A 17997-nucleotide genomic window follows, 5' to 3' on the forward strand; every position below is an offset into this window, starting at 1 on the left:
GGAAATTTTCTTACTCTCTCTCTCCCCCCCCCCTTCCTTCCCTCCCTCTTTCTCTCTATCTCTCTCCTTTGTTAGATTAATTTCTTAATCTGTGGACAATTATATATATGTATGTATATAATTGCATATTGTTAAGCTATTAGTTATAAATCCCACTTCATATGTGATTCATTTAATGATGGGATTAAGACATTTATAATAATAAGTGTGGTAATTAATTGTGTACAGGCTAAACTTGTCTTAATTATAATGATCGGATTAATTAAGACATGCTTAAGAGGCTTAAGTATCTCCTCTTCCAATAAATAGGAGCCAGGTCCTTGGGTCATAAGGTAATTGACTTTTCTCCTGAGCATCCCATTACTTAGAGAAACTTCAAGAAGTCATCCGGTATTGATCCAAAAGGCCTCCCCTCAAGCTTGTTTTATTCAACTAGAGAAGACGCGATGGATCGAGGTATGTTTTACATTGATTTACATTCATGTACGATCTTCATCATCCTTGAGAATCGATGCAAGACTCCTGCGGATCTAACAAGTGGTATCAGAGCCAACTTGCATATGTTTTTAAGGGATGAACAATTTTCATTATCGTATGTATTGTATGTTCATATTCATGCAAAACTCGTTTATCTTACATTCAGATTTGATATTTATGATTATTTTCGTCATGCGGTACAAATGATGTAAGATAAGATAAATTTTTAATACTTACAATTTTTGAGAATGATGACAAATGCATGACTCTTCATCTTGTTCTTCGAGCTTTGTTATGCCATGAGATCTGAAAAACCAGATGAAGCAGATGAAGAAAACCTAGAGGCATGGGAAAGATCAAATCGGTTAAGTTTAATGACGATGCAACGTGTTGTGCCTGAATCTTATCAGGCATATCTTATTCGAGAAGATATCACAACAACAGAATTCATGGCAGAAATTGAACAAAAGTTTGCAACTCATGAAGAATCTGAAATTCATGAACTACTAACAAGTTGATTTCCATGAAATTTCATGAAAAGGGTCACATTAGAGAGCATGTTTTGGAAATGTCCGCTATAGCCACTAAAATCGGACAATTGGGCATGGATGTATCCGAAAAGATGCTCATGCACCTTGTGCTATATTCACTTCCTGCACCATACAAGCAATTCAAATTGGCATACAAGGTTCAGCGTGAAAAGATGAGTCTCAATGATTTCATTTCGCTCTCTGCTCAAGAACATATATATAATTGTCCAAAGATTAAGAAATTAATCTATGGACAATTATATATATGTTCATGAGATATTGCATATTATCATTGTTGGAGCTCAAAATTTTTGCTATCATTACTAAGACATTTCAACCAATCTCGCCCATCACAAACTGGCATAGAACCACTAGGCTTTTGTTACAGTAATTGTAACTAAACCCAAACAATGATCACATACACCAATTCAATGAATGACATAGATCATGTATGGATGTGTAGCATGGAAATTACACAACACGTGATTCATACGTGTACATTTCCAACTTAGTCCTTTGGATTCTGAATGGAGATCAACTGAAGTTTGTTCAGACATGCTTAAATTTAGGAGATTACTCATGCATGAAAAGAAACTCCATAATGTTTCTATTACTGAATGAACATCAAAATACAAACTCCCACTGAAATACATATCCTCATGAGGTATTAAACCCATATGAGCAGCATGCTCATGAAAGACCTTTGGACATATGTGGATATACTTAAAATTGCAAAAGCTTTTGTGACAATTACATTAAAAAAGTATAAGTAAAGGATAAAGTGGGCAGCCATTTTAGGTGACCATGCCAAGGAAACCTCCATTTCTTTTTTCCTTTCTCTCCACTTATTATTCTTTCAAAATTTTATGGTCATAAGAGCCACTACTTTTTAAACAATAGTTGGATAATAAAAAAGATCCAAAATCACATTAATTGCATGGAAACATCTAAAGGTTGACGCATAAAAAACTTGAAGAAACTCTAAAAAGTATTATTTAAAATGGAACCAGTTTCCCTAGATTGATGGATATTATGTGACCATCAAGCCAATCACACCATCAGCTTTTTATTTAAGTTCATTGAATGAAGTATTTCTTTATTATTTTTATGTGTGATGTTTATAATGAAGTCCACTAATACTTGTAGTGACTTAGTGAATTATGATAAGAATCATGGTACAATTATCAGTAGTCTTTAAATAAGTATTCCAAATATTCTTATTAGATGGATAATTGAGATGGACATCAAGTTATCTGGTAGAATAGCTCTGTATGATCTTAGTTATATGATGACTACAAATGGTCTTGTGGTTGTTAGTGCGGAGACACTATGGAAAAATGGTGATTGTTCTTGGAAAAAAGAGTTTCCTGAATTGATCCAAATAAATCCCTAAATTGCATTATACCTAAATTTTAATATGGTTAATTCATGTCGTAGTTTTATTGTTAATTCATTGACATGTGACATCAAGGACACCTGGTGGATGGACGACTATGTTTTGACTATAGTTATGAGTCTCTAACCATGGGATTTAACTTAATCTTATCTCGGATATTGTAAGAAGCACACAGAGATGGCTGAGTGGTCAAGGGAAGTTGATCTTCCTTTAGTATACGAGGAGATTGACTCAAAGAAGACATTATGGCTAAATCATTGGCCAAGGTTGTGTGGATATTTGAGAAGGTGTTCTCTAAAAATCCACGTTATGCATTTTTACTAATCTAATGTTGAATTAAGATGTGATGATTAACCATATCTTTTGTCATTCGAGAGTCTCTCGCGGATGAAGGATTGTACATATACGATAACCGATAATGGTAAAGGTTCCATGAGATAGTTCAGACACTACTACGTAGCATCCCACGTGCTAGATACTTAACCTATCAATTGGGTTAAATTAATTCTTCGTTAGTTTATCTATATTTTGATATATTTAATTAATAAGGTTGGTTAATAGTTATTATTGGTTCACTAAAGTTACTAACTAGAATGATACATGGGCCTAAAGGGTAATACACATAAGATCACATGGGCATTGGTTGATATATTTTACTTAATGAGTTTTTTATGAAAAATATTAAGTAAAATATAAATAGGGGACATCATTTTTGGCATTCAAGCTATCTAGAACTGGTAATGGCGCACGCAATCAAGGATCAGTGACAACATCGTCCGCGCTGCCGGCCATCGTCATCAAAAGCCAGGTGAAGAGATGCTCAATTATCCCATTTTGATTTTTGTTATTTTTCCTAGTCGTGTCTCGTGTTTTCTTCGCATTCGTCCTGTTTTCGTCGCAAGGCGACGAGTTCATGTCCATGTTTTGTCGTCTTTGGGAAGGGTTCCTTAGTCATTTCGGACCCCCTCCCCTTGTGCCCCTTTGTTTTCCATCTCCTTTTCTTTTCATTTTAGTTTCCCCTCTTATTTTGTAATTAAGGGGGGCCATTTATATAAGGGCCCCTAATGGACCCATGTTCCCCTTGTTGACCCACCTAAGGGGGCCCAATTGACCTCTTCCCCTTTACAAGGGAAGAGGGGGCGCCCCAGTCCATTAAATTAGGAAAAAAAACAAAGAAGAAATTGCTTGTGTTTTTTATTTTCTGGTCTTTCTTCCTTGCTCAAGAGAAGAACACAGAGGAAGGAGGAAGAGGGAGCGGAAGGGAAGACACAATGGAAATTGGTGGTCGGGAATGCTTCCCCCTACCCCTCAAGTTCATTCTGATCGTGAGAGCCACCATCCTTCTTGGGCGACCGATTCTCACGGTCTGAAGGCCCTTCTCGCCCCAGGCACACCACCACAGAGAAAGAGGATCCCGGTGACCAAATCCGACCGCCCCTGTTTATTGCCGCAGTACGACTCATAGTGGACAAAATCCACTATCCCCTGGTGACACAAATTTGCAGAGGTGACCAATCCCGCTCCGCACCAGCCTTCTCCGGTGCACCAATTCTCCCAGTGACGGCGGCTAACGGGAACCGGCGAATTCACGGCGTTGGCGGCCATATCGCTGTGGTGGACCTGTCTGGTGATCAATTTGGGGGACGCCCCCCCCCCCCCCCCCGTCGGCCCTCCGACTAGTCGAACAAGCTCTACGGATGGTCTGGTCACGTTGAATCCATTGGGTCAATGAACCTGCTGATCTACCGAACTCCGTTGGCATTGATCGATTTCAGTTGAGAGGAGAGAGTACCTGCCAGCCAGTCGGGTTCTCAACCGTGATCGAAGACCCTGCACCATGGAAGGAAGCCTGTTGTTAGTACTTCTGGTTGCATACATTACTAGAAAGCAACCGACGTCGTCAGATCCACCCTCCGTTGAGTCGATCGGACTACTGATGAAAGCACAACTCCAGCGGCCCAACACCTCAACTTTGATCAGTGATGACGCACCGCTGTTAGCTGGGTACCTTCTTCATTCAATCAATGCTCCTCTCATCACTCAAAACAGACCAAGAACGATCGCACATCAACCAATGACCCTGATTGTCTGCCGCCCATTTTCGACCACCATCCGGGATCTACTTGTGTGTTGTCGACGTGTCGAACCACAGCTCGCGTCCGGAATTCTGCGCTATGCTTGAGCCGGTTCATATCGGCCTCGATTTGCGATCCCTCTTCCTCCGACCTTTACCTATAGCTCTGGCATCACCCTTTGCTCGTCAAGCCATCGTGACCTCTCTGGCGACTCTCTACCACAACCGCTCTGATCGCCGCCGACCGTCGACGGCCCTACACGACGAGCCATGCACCGACAAGGTACACCGTCCTCTCCCGCCGGTTGTTTAATTACCATTTGCAGTACGTTTTCATCTTGACTCCACCGTGCTCGGGCTAGGTTGGTGAGAGAGGAATAATTGAGAGAACTACGACAAGCTTCGAGCATCTTATCGGTATGGACGAATCCGTCTGCTACATGCGAGCCTTACGGATTGATTCCGTTCGGCCGTCGACATCCTCGTCGCTCCGACGAGGCTCGAGAGGCCACCGTCACCGTCACCCGGTGACCCCGTCCAAGCTCGGAGCTTTGCGCCTCCCTCGAGTCAGAGTCTGCATGTACGATATGTAGGACGCATTTCATCACATCGTAGTTACATAACCCATTAGGGTTTCATCCGTCGGGCGATGACACCATCGACGCTCGATAACACCATCCCCTATTGGTACCGAGCCATCATACTCGGTGCCGAGCGTACGATGTCCGACATCAACTGGGCATCCCCCCTTTATTCCTTCTCAATTTTCTTCACTTATCCAAGATGAGAGTTTTCATGGTGAGAAGATCCACAAGGATTTCAAAAAGAGTTGGAGAAGAAGAAATTGAGATCCAAAAGAAACTTCATTGTGTGGAAACTTCTTGAGGCTGGGCACATGAAAGGTTTATAAATAATTTCCAAGGGAGCGAGTCAAGGGTGGAACAAGGCCCCCACAAGGCACACGTGATGTAATATGTCTTAGATCGATTTGTAATTGATCACAGCTTTTGTTGCATAGAAAAAGGTTTTATACTCTTCAATCAAGGTTATATGATTATTTATTTTTATAAAATAATTATGAATTAATTTTTAAAAATAGTCTCAAGAACTTAATCAAAACCTTAAGACATAACATCCACAATATGTCTTTAATATTTTAGGCCTACGGGCTACTTTTACAACTTTTGTGTGCATCAACTTGATTAAAGTTTTAGTACATCACCATCCAATGATCCATATATATTGATTTAGATAACTCTTTCCTCTAAAAAGCACCATCCCACCTCAATGTCTCCACAATAATGGCTACAGGATTGGTCACACTCATCATATGTGAAATAGTGAAATTATATTTGGATATTTTGATGTTTTTCTTGTGTCTTTTGAATATGAATAATAGAAAATATGTTTAAAGACTAGCTGTCTCCATTAGGATCTCATCATCAATCATTTAATCATATAGTGAGTTCATGGACTTCATTAAAATCATCACACATGCATGACAATAAATTCATTGTATCAACAAACATTAAATGAGATGTTGAGTGTGTAATTAGCTTTCCCACCACCCATATTTCCATCAAATGGATATACCGTTGGATGATTCATATGGGTCAATGCAGTGAAATATTTTACTTAAGTGAATCCACTGTCTTTCTTTATTCATGCTTATCATATAAGTAGGATCATATCGTGTTCTTTCAATATAGCCTTTTTTACTTCCTTCTCGAGTATCCTTTGTATAAGAATATGTAAAATAGAAGTGTAAAAGACTAATGATAATTGTATTATCATCTAAATAAAAATCAACTTTTTGATTGTATTAATTGAAGGAATTCATGATTAACATCACACAGTAATAATAAAAATCAATTTTTATTTTATTTTAATGTATATAAATTTTTTGGAACCCACATAAATTGTATCACTTATCATTAAACATGAATCCTAAAATTTTTATTATATGGATACTCTGGAGGGACATTAAAATATTCAGATAGAAAATATTTATCGTCTATCATTCGTATGATGAGGATGGTTGATTATGTAACCATTTGTGTTGAGACACTAGAGACACATAATCCATGCACCCTAAGGGAAAAAATGTATTCAATTATATTACGTGAAATGTGAATAATTTATAGAAAACTATAAATCTGGTCAATTCATGTACAATTGAGAATGTGGTCGTTATACTTGGGACATCGAGTAGATATTGATTATGGGAAGTTGTGTTTGAATTATGACATAAAAGTCTCTAATAATGAAAATTAATAATTTTTTCAGACAAGATGGTATTGTCCACCTTATTATAAGAGAAGAGAAGTCAAGAAATATGATGCAATGAAATCCTTTTTAAAAGTAATGGCAATATCATAAAAAATGTATGATTGTTTTTCAATGCATTAGTTCTAATCTGAATGAGAAATTAAGGTTATATAGTTTACCAGGATTTAAATTATTTGATGAGGGTTTCTACAGCAATGGATAAATGAGATATGAGTTTATGAAAGAGTAAATAAATTTTTTAATGTCTTTTTTAAAGTATTAAACCTATCATTTAGTTAAAACAATATTGGATTAATGCATTTCCATGCTGGATATAGTTGATTAATTATGTTAGCAAAAAGGATCTATTGAGCATATGAATTATTCATTTTAATGGTTCATGGGGCTAAAAGGTCACACATGTAAGGTTTATTAGATGCAAACAGAGACTTAAGATAAATAAGAATATAAATATAGACATGTAAATATGTATTGTAAAAAGGAATATAAATATTTAATGAAGGAAACTCAGAACAGAATAAAACCATGATAGGCTTACTCTGGGTGACCCTCTTTCTCCCACTCTCCTTCAATGCTCTCTAATAACATGAAAACTACTGCATAAATACCTGAATTCAAACCTTACAATTGCACTTTATCATATTCTAAAGTGATTAACATAGCCTTTCTTAGTGTCGTATGATTTTTTTGGAGATTTCGGGTACTATTAACAATTTTTTTAACATCAGACATGAAGAAACTAATTTTACAAGAGAAAGAGTATTTATTTTGGATTAATAAAAAATTTTAATGATGTTTGAGATTTTCCATATTTTTCCTGAATTAGTTCTCAAAAAATTCATGAAGAAAGTATTTTTATGTAAAAGTAGTATTAAATGAGTTATTTAATCATTTAAAAATTCAATTAAAGTTAATATGGTCTTAAACGTCATTTCGACATGCATCTTGTTTACTTTCTTAATTATTATAGCCAATGATTGGTGTAACCGATTATTTTATGAGGTCAAAATGACTAATCCTCACTTTTTAATACTCATATGGACACTGGGTAGAGAGCTTTGGGTTAAACTGATTTGGAATGAATATAAAAAAATGGTACCATTTTTTGTGAAATAATACACATGGAGAAATGATGATGAGGCTCAATAAAAATTCAGGAATCCCTATATGCATCAAATTCCCTTCTGCATCCAATGCAAACTGATATATGTGGCTTGATCTCATGCATTTTGCCCTTATTTTTCTTTAACACGCAATAGTTTCATTTTCATTCTCAAGGGAAACACGAGTACATGGGGATTGAAATGATGCAATAACCAAGGCGCAAGATTTTTGGTGCTATTGATATCATGACTCTTTGGCCAAACGATGCACAAGAAAACCTTGGTGCATGTTGGATTCTTTGCCTTATGAATAAAGTATACGTACCAACGACCTTTCGTTTTTATTTGTGTGAACCTCTAGGCTTATGTATCAGCCTAGATTAAAAAAATTTAAGGGCCCAACAACTTATAGATTAATTATAAGAAAATGAATATTAATTAGTAAAATATTTATCTAAACCAATTGATAGGTTAGGTTTCCAGGTCATGGAGTGCCAACCTATATCTCGTGCTCTAGACGATACAAAGTAGTTCTTCAACTCTCTCATAAAACCTTTATATCCATTGGTTATGTATATGTAGAATCATTCGTTCATGTGAAACTTTCAAATGACTTAGGGTATAGTTGGTCATCAAATTTTAATTCCTCATTTAGTTAGTCATGATGTGTAACTCAATCATTAGAGAACACATTTCTGAATATCACTTCTGTCATGGTTAGTTGATATGTCTTCTTCCACAAGTCAATCTCCTCTTATACGAAGGGTAAGATGATGTCGTCTTAGCCACTTAACCAGCTTTTGTGTATTTCTTGTTATGTCCAAGCTGAAACATTTTTGAATGCCATGGTTAATGACTCGTACATCTTGGTTAATACATGACTAGATTCATACGAATCATTTCAGTGAACTATTTCTCTACGGAGTACTCACCCTCTGTCCTTGGTGTCTCCACACTAATGGCCATAACATCACCCATAATAATTGGAAAAATAGAACCAGAGAGTGTTACTCCATCAAGATAACTTGATGTATGTCTTGAGTATCCAAAAAAATAGGAATACTTGGATACATGCCGGAAGACTTGGGATCAATGTATTACAACCTCATCCTAATTCAACAAGTCATTGTACGCATTTAAGAGCTTTGTGATAAACATCGCACATGAATAATAATGAATAAATATTTATTCATTATGAACTTAAATAAATCATGCAAAAATGACTGCATTGACAGCCACATATTGTCCATTACGCTGGCAGCGGCATGGAAAGAGAGAGGATTAATGCAATGATCTTGTTCATGCTCCATTATCATCATCATGTCATCCTGATCCCATCGAGTCCGCGATGGAAGAATATAGATCTATGTAGCTATCCACATATATATCGAGATGAGTTCTGCATGATTGCAGAGGATGTAGAAGCTGTCCAGGGAGACAAGTTCACTTCTTGCTCATGGGGGAGATGTCTGCTTCTCTCTCTCTCTCTCTCTCTCTCATTCTCACGCTAAAGATGTGGCCGGGCATCCTGTTTGGCGGTTTCCCGGGCGTTGACCGATATTATTAATGAAATAGCACCCGAACGGTGGGTCCGGCCTCGGGCAGCATGGTCGAGTGCGATGGGGAGGGGGCATGTGACCAACATAAAGTTAAAGACGGTGGGAACCACCACGTTCCCGGGGTGGCCCGGCGTAGTAAATTAAATCAAATTAAACGCCGACCGACCCGGCCGGCCCGGAAAGCCTTATCTTCAAGGCCCGGGCCCGACTGCCGGGGGGCTAATCCCGGCTGAAACTCTAACACGATGATAATCTCGGTATTAAGTTACAAGGCGATGGTGGCCCTCCACTCGGTGGCGCCGCCGGCCGCGGCGGGCTTGCGGAAGGAGACGATGTGGCTGGTGACCAGGTAGGCGGTGACGGGATCCGAGACGCGGACCTCGTCCATGCGCATTTCGCGCAGGCGGTGCGCGTACTCGGGCCCGAGCGCGAGGTCCCAGACCACCCCGGTGCCCCCTGGCTTGAGCACCCGGACCAGCTCCCCCAGCCCGCGGGCCCGCTCCGGCGCCGCCATCTCGCTCAGGTGCACCGCCGACACCACCACGTCGAAGTAGTCGTCGGGGAAGGGGAGCCGCCGCGCGTCGCCCTCCCGGCACGTGACCCGATCCCCCACGCCCTCCGCCCAGGCCCGCCGCAGCGCCGCCACGGCCTGGTCCCGGCGCGGCGCCAGCCCCACCACGCGCCCGCTGGTCCGCTCCTTCTCGAGCCGCCCCGCCACGGCGTTGAGCAGCATCCCCCGCCCGCAGCCCACGTCCAGCACGGACCGCACCGCGGACCAGTCCGGCACGGCCTGGACCATCCGCTGCGCCATCTCCCAGTGCAGCGCCAGGGACGAGTGCAGCACGCTGCCCGCCGCGAAGACCAGGCACGCGGAGAAGAAGGCCGCCAGCGACCCGGCGGACCCGAGAAGGAAGCGGGTCGCGACGGACCGCGGGCGGATCCGGTCGAGCAGCTCCAGCGCGAGGGAGAAGTAGACGAGGAGGAGCAGCGACATGGCCGCGAAGACCGCCGCCAGGACCAGGAGGAAGGCGATCGTGTGCGCCTCGCCCGTGCCGTACACGGCGTAGATCTGCCGCCAGTCCCGCCGGCCCCCGCCGCAGGGCGACAGCTCCACCGAGAACCGCCTCCGGCCCGATTTCAGGATCCGATCCGCCATCGCCGCCGCCTCCCAACTGAACTTCACTTTGGTTTTTTGAACTCGCTTCCTTAGCTTTCCCTTTTATCCCGCTCCCCCCGCCGGGGACGGCGCGGGGAAGACGAAGGGCCAGCCGGTGGGCTGGTGGGCCCCGCGGTTTGACCACCGGTCGCAACCGGTGGACGCTCTCCGCGTGGAAACAAGGCTCAGATTTTTGCTCGCCAGCTGTTTTCTTCCTCGGCCCAGTATCAGGGCCTATTGGGCCTGTCCTCTCTTAATGGGCCGCATTCATTCCGCGATAGCGCTTTTGAATGGGGAGTTTATTTTAATTACTGGAAGAAAACTCGCCCGCGCAGAAAAACGGAGGGTGGTCTGATCTTCGAGTCTCAGCGCCGGGTGGAATGGACTGGGGAAATTCGCGGTGTCTCAGCGCCGGATTGCCGGTTTTCGTATTTATTGACGAGTATCTTGGGATTTATTGTTTTGGCGTTTCTGCGTGGACCGCAATTTTATCCGACTTTTGATGCCCCGACTTTTCGGAAAAATATGGATGATTCTTCGCCGATTTTGTCCGTTTCTTCTCTGCCGGGGCGAATTTGCAGTCTTGATGATACTCATTCATTGCAAGCTTCTTCGTTTTTTCTTGTTTTGGTGGAATCAGCAACTTCGGCGGCGCCGCGTCCTCCAATCGGAACTAGTATTAACTTCCCTGTGCCAGATCTGGGCTCATTACTACGATTGAAGCCAGGTTTTTCGTATTTACTGGTTCCATTTAATTTGCTCGATTCTCCGGCGACTAGACAGGCAGGTGGAACCGTAATCCAACACCGACGGTTGCTAGAGAATGTCCGGCATCCATTCTCCAACGTTCAGTCTTTCGAAAGGTGTTTTTCGAAACTTCGAAAACACTTATCATGCCGACTGTTTTTTGTGAGACAATCAGATGAATCCACAAACCTGAGGGTTGAATGTTCGATTTAAGACATAATTTTGGATTAATCACCTTTATGATGCCCCGCATGACATTAGCGGAAGGTGAGGATTAGATATATCCATGAAGGTTAGGCTCTAGAATTAAAGTAAATCAAAATTTGGCTCAAGTTTTTACTATTTTTTTTCTGAATAGGTCTCCTTCCAAAAGAAAGCGGTCAAATTATTAAAATGGTAGCTGGAAACTGTTTTTGTCTTTTTTAATTTTATGCGGGATAATTTGACTTTTAATCCTCCAATAAGAAACAATATTGAATTGCCAACTTCAACGCTGAAACTGTCAGAAACATAATACTTTTGGCTTTAATTCCACCGTTTGGTTACTTAGAAATGATCCAATTGCAGTCCCTGGTTACTTTGCGGTTCCTAAGGACCAATTAGCTTGTTCTTTTTAAGGCTGACTGGGTCGTGCCAAATGTTAGGTGCTCAATTGGTGTGTATATGGACCACTGTCTATGATAAATTTGATGCTGAATCTCAGACTTTCAGTTAATTCTCAAAAGTAATTTGTGAATTGACATGTTATGAAAAATCATTGATCTTTGTCCTAAACCATGAGTGGTCAAATCTGAACCTCAACCGGCAATGTCATCTTGCCATTGCCCCACTCTGAATTAAATTAATTGTTTCCAAAAAATAAGTTAGTCTCTGTTTGTAGTTAACTCGATTGTGTAATAAATGAAAAACACATTTACATCAATCAGAGATACGGCATAGCATTCATAGTGGGGGATCTGCTCCCAGAGAAGGATGGTTTCCACTATAAATAGTGGGGGATCATCAAAGAGAGATGAAATCAATCAATGTGTACTTTTGGTTCTCATGCCATTAGAAAATGGATCTTGATCATATTGATGGACTGTATTGAATTTTTATTGACTCAAAATTTTATACAGAAATCAAAGGTAATAATATTCAGTAGTTCATGGTATTTTGGTTATTGAATCATCTCTATTAAGCAACTAGATGTAAGTATAAATAAGTAAATAAGGTATTATCCTTTTCACATCATAGTAATTTGTGCTTGAGACTCATTCCTTGCATTGCAGTTGTTACTATGTATCCTGATGAATGTATGTGAAATATTATAGAAAACAGAAATGATAAACAAGCTCTCATACTCATTTAAGCTAGCCCCTCCTATATTTTCTTCTCATAATTACTAATCATGGGCATGGGATCATCACAAATATGGTGCGGTTTTATCAATGACATGATGTAGGGCAGATCAGCATGGTTGTTGTCCTCATCAACCATATTTTGCTTCACTTCAAATGGTCCTTTCCCAAATAGTGCCGTTCCTTGATCATCACATTGAAGGCATCCCAACACCATCCTTCTTCTGATAAAAAATAGCTTGTCACTTTTAAATCTGGTCAGGGAAGAAAAACATTTCTATATTGGTTAAGGTTGAGAATCAAGCCTATCTAGCCAACATTGGAATTTTTTTTCTTAGAACCTAAATGTCTTCCTTTAAAGCTGCCACCACCATCTCAACAGTCTGTATGGTTATGTATGCAGGTAATCCTTCTGGTATTACTTTGCCACCTTTCCTCCCATTGAATCAGCGTCCACTTCTTCCAACGTACTACATTAACACACTCTTCTATAAACATCTCCTCCCCATACTTCTTCCAGTATGTATAAATCAAAGTGTAGCTCCAATACGTTATACAATATTGTGATGGAAAGGGTTCCAATAACAAACAGCATAGAAACCTGCTGAGATTTTTGGCCTTGATCAACTCAATCTGACATTAATTACACATTATAATATTGAATCTACGATGCATCTTAAAACAAAAAAACATAGATCACACCACCTTGGCAAAGATTGATTATAGATTTCTTAGTTCCTTTGATGCATTTCTTTAAGAAGTCCAGCCTCTAGATGTGTTCACATGGTATTCAGGGCGTTAGATCTCCTTATTGCTATCACAAATTTTATTTCCTTTCAATCTAGTCACTCTAAAAAACTAATTATAAAGATCAAGAGAAGAGAGGGGAGTACAGTCACGAATGACTCATAATGGTATAAATTTGGGCGCCCTATCGCCCTGTTCTACGAAATACTATAAAATAATTATTGAATAACCTCGAACTTATAGTATATACATAAATGTATAAAAACTGGTGTCTGTGTGTGAGAGATAGACTCTCTAGAGTCATGTATCTGTGTAGTTAACAACTTTAACATCCCAAAAACCCTTAGTAGTTAACCATATTAATTGACTATTTCAACTCAAAAATTTATAAATCAAGGATGCACTTAATCCAATTGATAGTTTGAGTTGCTCGCCCATGTGATGCCAATATACACATTGTAGAATTTATGTATCCAACTACAACCAAATTCTGGCATTAACTGTCTGGGTTGCATCTAACGACCACTTGCGTTGTCCATGGGCACCCACAACTACTTCCCATAATGCACAAGTTAAGGTCAACTTATGTTTTCTAATTAAATTCTTACCCTAAAACTTATTAAAATAAAATAGGTGCTTATCTTATTTTATTAAATTAGTTTTAAGATTTTTCTTTTCTTTTGATTGAAATTATATTATCAAAATTTTTTTAAAAGTATAAATATAAAAATACTTATAAAATCTACTTTAAATTTTTTATAAGTATTTTTATATTACTAAAAATTTAAAATTAAATTTACCTTTTGATTACCTTCACTCCATGGACTTATCCTTTCTCACTGTGTGCTTACCAAGGAAATCAAAATGTTAATACAATATTTAACCCTAATTTTGGTTTATCAATTTTCCACTAACTTTTCAGCTGCCAAAATCTTGTGTCCAGCGGATGAAGACAATATCCAGAGTCAAGGATTACTAATTTACCTCCATCTATCCTATCTACCTTGAAGATATTTTACTGCTGCGATTAAATCACAGTCATGGATCTTTTTTGTAATTTGGTTTACCCATCTCCCTTTCACCATTGTCCCATCATCAGCTTCATCCTTATCAACATCTAAAATGTTAGCAACAAACCTTCTAATTCATTCATTATGTGGCCCCACATGTTGGGTTCTAGGGCCTCGATCTAGATGAAAAACATAAAATGATTCCCAGAGGAAGAACTAAATGAAATCATTATGATCAACAAAACATGAAAAATCACTTGTGCATGTATCACATCAAGGATTTATTGGAATGTTGAGGGCGATGAGTAGAGCAGCATATGTGTGCAACCTCTAGATGTATCCATGCGGTCCATGACACATCGAATATCCTCCTTTGCCTTTTTATTAATGTTGTTCCGATTTCATGAGAATAGAGAGGAAATATGGGGAGAAGGTAGAAGGGGAAGGCCCCTAAACAATTATAGCTTGGGTGAGTTTCATTCAGGGCCTTCCCTATTTATACAAAGTGCATGTTTTTCATAAAAACTCCAAACTTTATGCATATCTTATGATGTTCAAAAGACCATTTGTATGTGACCCTCTAGGCCCATGTATCAGTCTTGAAACTTACTTTACTATATAAAGATATGGATTAATTGATGTCAGATCAATTTAGCCTAATCAATACGTTGAGTCACCCACTTGTGGGGTGTCAAGTTCATCTTGTGCTCTAGAAGATACAAATGAATGTATATTGACTCACTCATGGAACTTGTTTGTCATTAGTTACCCTGTACGAATAGTCCCTCATCTACTTGATAACTTAGGGTATGGTCAACTGTCAGACCCTAATCGGTCATTCGAGCTAGTAGTAATGCATTTGAAAATCATCAAATAAACTATTCTTTGATATTTCACAACCTTGGCCAAGGACTTCATCACATCATCTTCCATGAGCAACCTTTTCTTATACTAGGGGTGAATGATTCTATCTTGACTGCTCAATTTTCTTCGTGAACTCCTTGATGCACCTGAACTAAGACTATTAAGAATCCTATGACTAGGAGCTCGTAAGTCAAATACAACTATTCCTCCACAAGACGTCTTTGGTGTCTCAGGTCTAAGGACCATTTACACAACCATTGTGTGAATCACCTTGATTGACAATTTGGTATAATGCCATTTAGGGATTCATATGGATCAATTATGTGATTTTTTTCCACTACAGAGCACCCACTGTATATCCTTAGTGCCTCCGCAGTAATGGCTACCGGAAAGGACAGATGGAGAAGAGAGAAGTAGAGAAGGATGAAGCAGGAGTAGGCCTTCAAAAATTATGGCTTGTTGATAAACCATAAATTAGGATTAGAAATGTCATTTAATATTTCTAGTTTATGCATAAATTTTTAAATTTTTCCTACAAGCAAAGGGCGAGTAAGGATAGAATCCACAAAAAGCAAGTATTGAATAAGTGAGTTTTAGTGTTAATTTATATATATTGGTTTTAAAATATTTATTTTAGTAATTTATTGTGATCTAATAAAAGTATAAGAGTGAAATTAAATTCCAAACTTCTACAAGGATTAAAAAAAAATCCTAATTAAGCTAATGTATACAGATTGAATAATATAATTTTGAGAATTTTAATATCATTTTTTCTAAAATAATAATTTAAGTATGTTAGCAAGCACTTTGGGAGCACCGGTGATAGTTGACATTGATGGATGTGAGTGAAGTGGAATGGATGAGAAAGATGCAAAGCTAGTTGCAACTCAAGTGATGATATTTTAGTATCCCAGGATCAATGGAGATGGAGGTGGGTACTCACCAATGAGCCGAGGAGTTGGCGGTGGGGCACGTGATAGTGGAAACCTAGGGTATTTGTGATGATAACCATGGATAAAGCTAGAAGGCAAGTTAAAAAAAATAAAGATCACGATAACCACATCGTCATGTGCCCAATGTCCTGAGTGGTACTTTTCTTTACGTGTCTTAATAGGAATATGGGCTGAATTTGTTTCTTTCAATCCTTTTCTCTTGGAGTACAAGAACATACCCGAACTAGATTTTGATGAGAAAATCTGTTCACTAATGGTCAATTAAAAAAAACTTTGAGAGTCCTTTTTAAAGATTACGGAGGCTCTATAGATAGATCCTCCATGGTGGATGGATTGAAGAGGGAGAGGTAGTACTACCCCTTGTGGATCATTAAATATCATTGTTTTAATCATAGAGCAATCAGAACCGTTCAATTTTCTCTCTCCCTGAATTATATGGGGATTGCCAGCATGGCACAAACTTCTAGGAGTGGAAAAAGTCAATGAATACATTAAAAATATTTAAATAAATTCAAAGTTATATTTTGACATAAAAGTAATTTTCTTTTTAAATTAGCTTTAGAAAACTCCATAAAATACTTGAAAATCCTCAAAAATAAAAAAAAATTCAAAGTATAATTAAACCTTTAAATATTTAAATAAATCAACATAAATATTTTATGAATTGTAAATTTATTTAATAATGAACGTCAAAAAATTATATTAAAATACCATAAAACCAAGAGAAATTGGAAATTGATTCTAAAAGTGCAATAAATGATTTGAACCCTTAAGCATATGGATTTATGATCATTTAAATGAAAATACGCACATAAAATAGATGAAAGTATTACTAAATATAGAATTATATTTATACTCATGGCATGTATGTGAAGGGTCTTTCCTCATTTAAGTTTTGATAAACCTGCAAGTTTTAGTATATCTAGAGACATAGAAAACATCAATTGTTTGACCCTTTTATGCCCATGTATAAGCCTAGTTACCAACTCTAGTGACTTGGGAACCTTCATTGGTCTTCCAAAATAATTCAATATATCATCATATTTATTAATTAATCAGGGATTGATTTAACCAAATTGATAAGTTAAGTTTAGATTATGTAGCGTGCGAAACTACAGCTTATGCTTTATACTCTTATGTATTTGTCAAAGTAGAACTGTCCATCCACAAGATGTTTTTATTGTCTCGTATCCAAGAGCCGCTTACAAAACTGTGGCATTAATGATATCAAATATGCAGTGAGAAGTATGTGTATCAAGAATATGAACAAATAAATCACTTATTCATGTTGAAAATGAAATGAACACTCATTTTTGTAATTGGTCCTAACTAATGGGGTTTAAAGATTTATGAATTAACCCCACTTAATTCCCTTCAATCAAGTGGTTTATTTTCTCATGATTTTATTGGAACTTCATTTATGACAGAGCTTAGGTAATTGGAATATTAATGGTATATCAATGGTGAAGAAGAGAGGGAACTAAATCACAATAATGCCCCCTATGGAACAGGCCCAATACGGATCCCAAAAGGAGCTTAAGCCTAGTGAAAGGACGGGTGTTTTTAAGGAGAAATTCAAGTGGGAGAAGAATAGAATTTAAACATCAGGTTTGGAGGAAACTGAAGAATGAATCCTTGGCCCAAAAGGGAGTGATACTAGAGGTTTGTGCATTCTTGGAAGGTCCTGTCTTCCACACTCAATTTTTCTGACTTGGTTATTACATGAAATTATAGCTAAGACTCAGGGCTTTC

The 17997-nt window shown here is 38.7% G+C and overlaps 2 protein-coding genes across 2 annotated transcripts in view; one reads left to right on the plus strand and one right to left on the minus strand.

Moving 5' to 3' along the window:
* Positions 1–18, plus strand: part of LOC144704347 (Cyclophilin-like peptidyl-prolyl cis-trans isomerase family protein) — a 5085-nt gene extending 5067 nt beyond the window's left edge. Inside the window, exon 11 of the mRNA XM_078576750.1 lies at positions 1–18. This exon is cut by the window's left edge and continues 200 nt beyond it. The gene's annotated coding sequence lies outside the window, so the exon portion shown is untranslated.
* Positions 19–9515: 9497 nt separating this feature from the next.
* Positions 9516–10662, minus strand: LOC144704663 (sterol 24-C-methyltransferase ERG6B-like). The gene has a single exon (XM_078577160.1). The coding sequence runs from the start codon at positions 10582–10584 to the stop codon at positions 9694–9696; it is 891 nt and encodes a 296-aa protein (XP_078433286.1). The 5' UTR covers positions 10585–10662; the 3' UTR covers positions 9516–9693.
* Between the last annotated feature and the right edge of the window lie 7335 nt (positions 10663–17997).

The sequence above is a fragment of the Wolffia australiana genome, chromosome 6 (genome assembly GCF_029677425.1).
Source record: "Wolffia australiana isolate 7733 chromosome 6, ASM2967742v1".
NCBI classification, from domain to species: Eukaryota; Viridiplantae; Streptophyta; class Magnoliopsida; order Alismatales; family Araceae; genus Wolffia; species Wolffia australiana.

Coding starts and splice junctions, on each gene's coding strand:
- LOC144704663 (XM_078577160.1), bottom strand. CDS start 10,584: ATGGCGGATCGGATCCTGAAATCGGGCCGGAGGCGGTTCTCGGTGGAG.